Here is a 9,911-nt window from a genome sequence, read left to right on the forward strand (position 1 = left end):
GCAGCGAATAAGTTCCTCCGCGAACATTCTAGATCTTTCCGGCGCGTGAATCGAGCCGGTTGACTCTAGCTAGAGGTTCGGAGCAAACTACGTCGAACTAACTTTCACGCTCTGCTACCTTTGTTTACGGGTTTCGTACTTGCATTTGAGTTCTCGCCTCAGAAACGTGAAAAATAAACCATTGCGTCACTGCTTGTTCCGCGTTTCCACGGCTCAGCGAGCGCACGTGCAACAAAAAGCAAAGAGAGAACTCGAGCAGACGCCGCCGACGGGCGGCTGTTGCCGTCACTGCTTCTCTCTATCGTCAGCAGAAGGCGCCACTAAACTCGCCTGTTTTGTTCCTTTTTGTTTTTCTAATAACCTCTGCGTCACAAGTGACGTCACCAGTTCGAGCGCGGAGCGTGCCGGGAAGCGAAAGCCGTCCACAAAGCCAAGCCGGGAGCGGAGAGGCGAGTCTACGCCGCCGCAGCGCTCCGTCGGGTGAACTACGACGACGTAATGGAGCTCTCGTCCGTCGGCGAGCGCGTCTTCGCCGCCGAGAACATCCAAAAGAAGCGCATCCGAAAGGTGAGGCGCCGCTCTGAGATAGCCCATGACCTGCTGCTGTTGTGATTTGGTTAGGTTTAGCTTGCCAGACCACGATCCGCGAACGCACCGAACGCCTGCGACTGATGTTGCGACTCCCGCTTTTTTTTTTTTTTTTCTAGGGCCGCGTCGAGTACTTGGTGAAATGGCGCGGCTGGAGCCACAAGTAAGTACGCTTTGGTGATTATTTCTCTCGGGCTGTTAGGTGCGTTGCGGCTGTGTAGCGTCAGCACGTCGTTAGGTTTACTTCTTAACGTTGCGCCGTGCGTCACGCTGCAGCCGCCGCACTCGGGCGGCGCGCCACCATGTTTTTCTCGCGTCGTTGTGACGGCTGCACCCCCCTCCCCCCCACCTTCTACGTTCGGTGTGCAGTCGTCGTATCCGACGGCGCGACGATAGCGGGCGTTGCCTACAGCCTCCTGTCGCACAATTTTCAATGGTTGACCTGCGCTTTTCGAAGCGTTCGGCCGTCTGGACACAGTTCTCATATCGTTGTGCACGCGACGCAGGTACAACACCTGGGAACCGGAGGAAAACATTTTGGACGTCCGACTGCTCGAAGCCTTCGAGAGCAGGTAAGAGGGTGAGGGTGTGCCTCGGAAGAGGAGGAGGCGAGGACGGCTCCTTCGGGGTTGTTCGGTTCGTTCCGTGGACTGCGGGGTCGAATCTCTCCTCCTCCTCTGTCCGTCGGACCGGTTTCCTTCCTCTCGCTGCTCCTTCCTCTCCTTTGTCGTCGTTTCTTTCCATGCGGCTGTTATGTTTGTTTACTATGCTTTTTCACCTCCCTCCTCTCGTACTCTGCATGCGTCGTCCCACTCAATATGGCGGCCACTGTTGGTCTCGCGCTTACTGCTATTACGCCGGCGGCGGTTGCCGTTCTGTTCTGCTTGCGAGTTTGTCACCCTGCTTAAGTGCACGGACGGGTTTCAACGCTTGTTGCGTCGTTCATATAGAAATTCCGAGGGCCTTCGTTGTGCAGTGGCCGCGTTCATGAACGGCGCAAGGAGCGAGTTGCTGCTGCGCGCGCAGCGCCACCTGGCATGTTTAGGGAAGCATTATCCCGCGTATATTGCCCGATCATAGGGACGCACGTGACCCGTCCGACCACCGGTTGACAGGACGGTAGCTTTTGTTTGGCTGACTGGTTTGTATAAAGAGCTGGCACACTTGACGGCGTGCACGCCTCGAATGTAAATTTCTCACCCACAAAGCGTTGTCGTGTGGTGCAAACTAGAGATCGTTTAAGTTGTCTGGTGCATACTTCGAAGCGGTGGGTTTTTCCTCCATAAACGGGTGACCATCTGACGTCAGCCATGCGTTTGCGGTCTCGTCGTATGCCTGTGTGAGTCATTTTAGCCCTAGGTTGCCCCGAGTACGGGGAAGGCTTCTAAAGACTTAGCATTGATTGCCAAGCGCTGATTTTTGTTTTCTGTTGTCTGCAGCCAGAAAGATTCCGGGCCGGGAAAGCGAGGCCATAAGTCGAAGAAGGAGCGAAGTCATGTAAGTATGTCTGAACTTTCTGCAACCACGTGTAGCCATTTTACCTTGTCATCAGTTTGATTTTTGAATGCGAAGTTTCCTGTTCAGTTTTACGCTCTTGATAAATGACAAAATAAGCCTAAAGCAGTGGTCATGCACTTTCACCTTTTGTCTTTTTTTTTTTTTTTTTAATTCGTACGTCATGGTAGACTCGCTGTCTAAGCAACCACCTTGACACCGGAGATGCAGAGTCTAACGCCTACTGTTACCAGATGCATTCCGGTAACACAAAGAAAAAAAATTCTATACAAGCTCCCCCAGGCCTGGTGCCTGCCCTGTTTACTTTGGGTGGGCAGCATGGGAACTGGATTCGTAACATGTCAGGATACCTTTCCCATGATGCTATTAAAAAAATATTCTATAATGGCATGATTTATATATTTATGGTGTTTGTTGTTATCACCTAATTTGTTTTGGTAAAGCCATTATGTATCCATGTGTAGCTGTCTGCCTAGTATTTTGCTTGTTGGGGCTCTTGCAGATATTTTGCACTTAAATATCAGCATATTAGTTTGCTGTGAGTGCAACCCCATTCTGTTGCTTTTTGTTTAGAATTTTGGCATTGCATTTAGTTACAGTGCGTAGTGTCTAGCGTGTAGTGTCTATACTTGTTACTCAACTCGGCATTCATGGGTTTCAAGCCTTATAGCTGTTTTCTGTGCATGATAAAAACTTCCTTGCATAACTTTTTAATCATAAGAGGTGATTCTGAGGGGTCTTATGAAAAAGATTTTTTTTAATGCCGTATTTAAGCATCTTTAGTTAATATATACCTACCAAAATATATTTTAAACGCTCTTTCACATTAATGAATAATATATACCTCAGCACTATACATACCTTTAAAAATTTTCAGTGTGATCTTTTGGGGGAGGGAGATATACGTTTTGAAGCATGAACAAGAAACCGAAATGTTTTTTTTTTTTAACTTTCAGGGCAGTTAAAACAAACCTTGACTATATGAACTATTTACGCAATTCTACTATGATTTGCATTAAAATTTGGCCATTTAAATGGTCTCGGACATGAGTAAAATTTTGTGCTTAGCTTGATAAATGGCTAAATGTCTACAGGCTTGCTGAAGAATAAATCCAACAAAAAAGGCATGAATATCAGAACAAAGCACTGCAGTAAAAATTAATGTGTAGATGTAAAATGCCACTCAATACCCATTCTCCCTAACGCACTAGCAAAATGCAGGGAAGCTAAATTACCAAGAAACTAATATGTGACGTGCCGAAGTCTATTTTGAAGGCTTACTGTTCTCGTAGCGTTGCTAAACAGCTAAAATCATGTTTTAAGCTCTGTCTACCTCTGCTTATAGGATAGCTAAGTTTTTGCATTTTACAAGTTTTTGTGGTTTATGGGTTATGTTTTGCTGCACATTTTGCCTAGGAAGTATGATCTAGTTTGCCATCAAAATTGAGAATCTGCTGTTTTCTGAAGTCTGGTTGCTCGAATCCCACTTGATCTGGCTGAAAGAGCTTCAGGAGGAGTCACTCCATGTAGTTGATTAACCCTTGCGAATTGAGATAAAACAGTAGGAAAATGAGCATGTGTAACTACTCAAGAGCAAGCTGAAATCGAGAAAATGCTTTTATTGGCCCACAAGTGGTGCAATCACGCGAATGTAGATATGACATTAAATTCGTAGCATGTCGTGATGTGAGCTCAGCGCCGTTCTTATTCACTTTTGAGACCACCCCACTTCAATTATTTCGTTGCCACCTGCTGAAAAAAAAAAAATCAACGATGACCGATGGGGCAGGCCTGAAAGAGTTCTGTAGTTGAAAGTGGCAGGGCTCAATTCGTGATCATGAAATATTTGGCTCTAATGTCTGTCAGCACTGACAGACAAACATCCATGACAAATGCTTGTGTACTTGCTGCTGGATGTTTCATATCTGATGGCACCTGACCGCTTCTGCAGCTCTAGTGTGCTTTATCTTTACATTAGTTTGTGCTTATGGAGATGTGTGCTCTGAAATTTCAAAATGCTCTTTCATGCCTTTACAACAGAGCACCGGTGAGCACCAAGATTTTCGGCAGGACTCCAACAAAGCCAAGAGTGAGGATGACACATCGAACGATGCCCCTGCTACGCCTCACGGCAATAGTTCCAGCACGGAGACGAATTCTGCTATGTCCCCACCACATAGCCCTCCACCGACGTTGTCGCCAGCACCTGCTGAAGACAAGGAAAGCTCTGCAGTATCAGCAGTGTCGCGGCTTTCGGCGTCGCCATCTGCTTCATCTCAACAGCAGACAGCTCAGCAGGCCCCTACAGCGACGCCGAAGCCGCAGCCAGCTGAAGCTAAGGAGCCTGCTGCAAAACCCAAACCTGCTGGTCAATCCTCCAGCCCCCCAAAAGGTCCTCCAAGCTCCAAAAGTCATAAGGAGCAGGATGAGAAATCCAGACCGGTGATAGCAGCAACAGGCGTGGAGGTGAGCACCGGCCCTGCTCCGCCCGAGAAGGATCCTGAACCGGTAACAGCTCCTATCCTGAAGCCAAACCAGGCAGCTGATGTGAACCCTTCTTGCTCCCCGCCGGTGTTAGAATCTTCGAAGAAGCCGGACACCACCGTCTCGGCAGCTACCAAACGCAAGTTTGAGGCAAGACCACTCCATATGACCTCTAGTCCACAGCAGATTCCGGTTCCACCCGCAATGCAGATGCACCAGCCTCCGCCCAGCAAAATGCCTCGGTTGACCAGGCCAGCAGACGTACCTCCGGTTGCCGCCACAGTTCCGAGACCGCCTCCTGTGGTTGCCGCTACCTCAACAGCTCCCCATTTCATGAACGGCTCGGCGCCAGTGGCAAGGGCACCTTTTGCACGGCCGCCCGTCACATTCAAGCCGATTAGTCCACGGCTGGCTGTAAGCGTGTCCCAACAGCCACATGCGGTTCACCACAGCCATCCCCCTGCCTCGCACCTTGCGGTGCCCCCTGTAGCCGCCCGCCTGGGTACCGGGCAGCTCGGACCAGCAACAGTTGCGCGAATCTCGCGACCCCCAACGCACCTTGTTACATCTGCAGTGCCGTCTAACGCCACCAGTGCACCAACGTCGCAGGTCGTGGCCAACTCTGCCGGTCCCAACCCGAGCCCCACTGTTGCCACCATTGTACCCGTCAACACCCCCGCCCCTCCCAATCCTGCTCACCCCACCACTGGTCAGGCGCCCCCTCAGCACAACGGCCCTCCACCCACGGCGACTCCTGTAGTCCCCAATGGTCGAGAGAGCGCAGCGCCTCACCACGGTGGTGGTAATGACCGCGAGAATGTCTGCAAGCCGGCAGTATCTGCCGTCTCCCAGGGAAAGCCGCTGCACAGTCACAATGGCCAGGCTGCGTCTCCTCCAACGTTGCTGCCGCCCAAGGAAGCCAACGCGGAGCCAGCCACGGCAGAGCCAGAGTACAGCCCGATGGCGATCATACCAGATTTCTGGCAAAAGCAAAGCCCGGTGGTGGATCAGGTCCTCATTACGGACGTGACGGCCAACCTGGTCACGGTGACTGTGCGCGAGTGTCGGACACAGGCGGGTTTTTTCCGCGACCGCAGCAATGAGCAGGCGCCCAAGGACATTAAGTGAAGTGTATTGGTATGGTTCGTGTCATTCTTGTCACTTGGTGAGAGTCAGTGTCCTTTTTGGGCAGGCATGACAGGCAGTGTGACAGTTTGTCCAGTGCAAGGATTGAGTTTCAGAAGGGCTATCAGAAGAGTCCCTGCATTGTGTAAAAAAGTCGCCGTGGTGAGATGGCACTCGGTTTGCCCGCCTGAGGTAAAGGAGAAAGGCTGAGGATTATGGGAGCATCTTTGCATGTGCATCTTTTTGCAGTCAGCTGCACAACGAACTGAACTGCCTCCTAGGCAACAAGCTTTGTGTGCGTCAGGTTTGCTGTATGTGTCCCTACAAAAAAACAATTTGACCCCTGGCTGTCCTCTTGTGTTGGGAAATTCAAGGCATAATTAGTGACAGTTTTACATCATCTTTACTTCCTAACTGTTTATTACTGCATTACATTGTTTCAGTGCTGACTTTGCAAAGCAGTCGAATGCGCATGGTGTACACTAGTGTGGCTCTGCTGATCTGAGCATCATTGCATCTGGTGTGAGTGAACACACAGAAAGGAGGAACATTGTTGTGGCATTTCACATCTGCCATGTTGCCTGTCAGTGTGGCTGCAGTGGACACACACAGGTGCTTCGAAGAACGCAGCCATGCATTTCAGTGTGCCCTTTAAGTTTGAGACAACCTGTACATTCTGATTTTCCCACTTTTCCTTTCCACGCATTTTGTGGCTGTGCACGACTTCCTTTCCACACTTTTTGTGGCTTTGCATGACGTGAATTTTAGACCTGTGTGCATGCTACTGCTTTTTCTTTGCATACGTTATGCAGTTCTCGAGCGATTGTGCAGTGAGCAAGGTATTCCCGGTTTCTTCCACACCGCAGCCAACAGTGACAAAAGTTTGGCTTTGCGGCTTTGAAATAACTTGAGCTGTTGTCATATGTGGGCGACATGTGCCTGCATGCTTTGCGCTTTTCACCACGAGCTTCTCTCCACTTGGAAACATCGCTGGTAGCCTTCAGCTACAACACGCGGCATTTTCAAAGTCCAAAGAGGGGGCAAAGCGCCCTGTGTAAACTATGCCATCTCTGCTAGTATCCTGTGGTCAGCCATTTGAGGAGGGGATGGTGAAGGCAACTGTGGTGTGTATATAATGTTTTGCCTGTGTTTTTTTTTTTTCTACAATTCCGAGGTGCTTTGTGTTGGTTGCAGTCGTTTGGGCAGAGTTTAGCAAATACTGATGGGCTGTTGATAGACTAAGGGTCTAACTAATATATTATGTTGGTTCTTGCAAGTTCTGTTGTCTTCTGAAGACTATTTAATGTACCTGTGTTAAAGTCAAGCTTGGATGTGCTCTAAGCTCTAGGCCGTGCTGACTTCTGGTGTCGGGGTCATGAAGCAAATCCACAGTAGCCAGACTGGTGCCTGTGGTTTCACGTCTCCTATTTACCTGTTAACCTAGGAAGAATTGAATCCACTGAACAAATACCCGGTTCCTTCATTACCTGGAAATGGTCTTTTATGTTCATCAGCCAAGCCGTGGTGACATTTGTGAACGCTATGTATTGATCGACCACCACGACATTGGTTCAAATATTTGAGCTGTCATCACGTTGATTATGTGACCACCGTCACGTCTTCAGAATGATTGAATCATATAGCCAGTGTTACTTGTGAACAATGAAGGGGAGGAGGCTTCAAGCCTGCAGCTATGCACAATTCAGTTTTACTGCTCTATCGACGTCGGTTTAGTCTCCTTCCGCTTTAAGCACAGCCATCGTGGCTTTCCCTTGTACAGTTGCACGGAGTGTTTTGTCTTTTTTTCCTTCCTCTATTTGGTTTGGTTCAAAGGACATGCCATGGTACAAAAAAAAAATGTGAATAAAATGTACATAGACTATCGAAACATTGTTGTCTGGCTGTTTGTGGGACGTGCTATTGGGAGTATTTGGTGTACGGTTTATAGACATCTAGAGCAATGGAAAGTATTTCACTGTAAAGTGCTAGTTGAAAAACAGTTGTTCCAAGCAGAGTTCGTTTACAAGACAAGCAGTGGGTACAAGGCACAGTGTAGCGCAAAGTAATGTGCGACCTGAAGGACGAAGGTGGAGTACTTACTGTCGCTGAGAGACAGTGAAGTTTCCTGATATCTCTTCCAAGAAGAAAATTAGTTCGCTCAAACATAGAGCAGTACTAGATTTCACTGCCTGCATGTTGCCCCATGCCACAATCCACGCGCGGGTGGTAAAAAACAATTTCGCAAGCCACAACCACTTTCGCCACTGATCTGAGTAAGCCTGCGTATTGCTGCAATCCGCAAACATTAATAAAAGTAATAAAACGTATACAAGCAATATAGAGCAGTGCCTCCTAGAGAATATAAAGTCACTAACTCTGAAAGTACCGCGAGCGGCGCGCGGGCAGCATTGGGATTTGGTTGTTGCCAGTAACGTTGGCTGCCAGGAATGATCCAGCGCGACGAACGCGTCGTCTGCTAGGCGAGGAAAGGTGTCCCCCTTCCAAAGCGTCGCACGACTGCTGCGCAGCCACGATCGTGTCCTTGCCTCCCCGGGCGTGCGCGCATAGCAAGATGCAAGCGTGTTCCATAGTGATTCATTCGTTGCAGCGCAGGTTATTCTGCAGTATATATCCGAAAATAGTTATTCTAAGAGGCTGTCAAATGCATGTTTTCGGGATCAGGCAAACTGTTTATAGCAGTCATATATGCCGCGTTCACGTGAGAGCTCACCTGAAATGTGATGCGTAAAGAAAGTTATTCTCTTGGCGCTTGCCGTCTCATGCTCGTCTGTACTTCCCTTCGTCTTGTAGCGCGCCAACTACGCTAGCGCGCGAGGCATGAATTCGCGGCTAGATTGCTGCCCAATGAAACCTTTTTCTTTTTTTTTTTTTTTATTATTGCGTCTTTATTTCTGCTTACGGTAGGCATTTACCTTGCGGCAGAACTAAGTTGCTTCATGGATGTAGGGGTGGGGGAGCGGTTAAGGGTGAGGGTGAGGGTATGCTAACGGAAGACTCCAACAGCCGTGAGGATATGATGTGTTCTCAAAGTGACTGAAGAGACCAGTGCGCGACGCGTTCTCACCAGCATGTTTGCAAGGCATTAGTCGCACAGCGAGCCATCCACGAAGCCCGACGCTCATTCGTACCGCTAAAGCTATGAGTTCATTGATGAGTTCACAAAATGTTTAACTCGCAAAGCCGGGTATCCTTCTTTGGGACAAATGCGTCGTGAAAAAGCGATGCTGTATCACTTTCCGCTCGGGACAGTAAATAGCGCGTTGCCACATTTTCGTTACATCTGAAGGTGCAACGCCCCGATACCCTTTGCGACCCAGCGCGACCCAGCGCGACCACCATGTTGTACGTTTTTTTTTTTTTTTTTTTTTTTTTATGCACACAGATCAATATAAGACGAAGTTTGTCGTAAAACACGCCGCCCGCATACCGCCGGAGCCCTGCGCTGACTGCGGGTCGTCTGCTTGAGCGGACCATCCATGGCGGGGCTTGTGCATGTGATCGCAGCTGGCCAGTGGGTGGCGCCACGGCAAAGAGAATACAGCTGCGGTACTTTCAGAATTCCAGTGATTTTAGGAGAACAGTGCCTGCACCCAACGTTACTAGAGTTCTAGTAACGTTGCCTGCACCTCCGTGGCCTGCAGCGTCACGCCCGTCTCCGTAGTATTGAAATTGGCGCTCTATTTCTGAGGGACTGTGGTGGCGCTAGCGTTACGCCAATACATGTGTTACGCGCGCGCGAAGCATAAGCCGGCGCGCTTTTGCATGTTTAGGCCTTTTTTTTATTTTCTGTTGATCTGAAACACCTTCAAGACCATTAAAATTCGCGGAAGTTGCCTACAAGCGGCTGCTCCGTTGGCGCGAGGAGTGTCTGCTACATGCTAGTATGGCCTTCGGATCTCGGAGGCCATGTTGCCAGAGATAATTTCGCGACGTGGCCGCGAGAGGAAGCCATAATTATGTCCTATTGGGAAAGGAAGTGAGAGAGGGTAAGGCAGGAGTCGAAACTCCCAACGCTGCAAGCACGAATAACTTATAAAACCATTGTATAGAGTTCTAACTATCTTTATATACATTTTATTCGCCTCGGACATCCGCCCAGTTGGGTAGCCGTGATCGTATAGTGGTTAGTACCTTGCGTTGTGGCCGCAATAACCCAGGTTCGAATCCTGGTCACGGCA

At 49.2% G+C, this 9,911-nt stretch overlaps 1 protein-coding gene and 1 non-coding gene across 2 annotated transcripts; both read left to right on the forward strand.

The window, feature by feature from the left end:
- Positions 1-400: 400 nt before the first annotated feature.
- Positions 401-7,600, forward strand: LOC146189723 (uncharacterized). The gene is made up of 5 exons (XM_084604489.1): positions 401-567; positions 708-751; positions 1,095-1,160; positions 2,028-2,085; positions 4,144-7,600. The coding sequence occupies exons 1-5, from the start codon at positions 499-501 to the stop codon at positions 5,713-5,715; spliced, it is 1,809 nt and encodes a 602-aa protein (XP_084460615.1). The 5' UTR covers positions 401-498; the 3' UTR covers positions 5,716-7,600.
- A 2,239-nt stretch (positions 7,601-9,839) lies between these two features.
- TRNAH-GUG (transfer RNA histidin (anticodon GUG)) lies at positions 9,840-9,911 on the forward strand. The gene has a single exon. It is a non-coding gene; the product is annotated as a tRNA-His (tRNA).

Source organism: Amblyomma maculatum, chromosome 5 (assembly GCF_055883805.1).
Source record: "Amblyomma maculatum isolate TAMU_Amacu chromosome 5, ASM5588380v1, whole genome shotgun sequence".
NCBI lineage: Eukaryota > Metazoa > Arthropoda > Arachnida > Ixodida > Ixodidae > Amblyomma > Amblyomma maculatum.

Coding starts and splice junctions, on each gene's coding strand:
- LOC146189723 (XM_084604489.1), top strand. CDS start 499: ATGGAGCTCTCGTCCGTCGGCGAGCGCGTCTTCGCCGCCGAGAACATC. Junction 568..707: donor AAAAGAAGCGCATCCGAAAG/GTGAGGCGCCGC, acceptor TTTTTTTTCTAG/GGCCGCGTCGAGTACTTGGT. Junction 2,086..4,143: donor CGAAGAAGGAGCGAAGTCAT/GTAAGTATGTCT, acceptor CCTTTACAACAG/AGCACCGGTGAGCACCAAGA.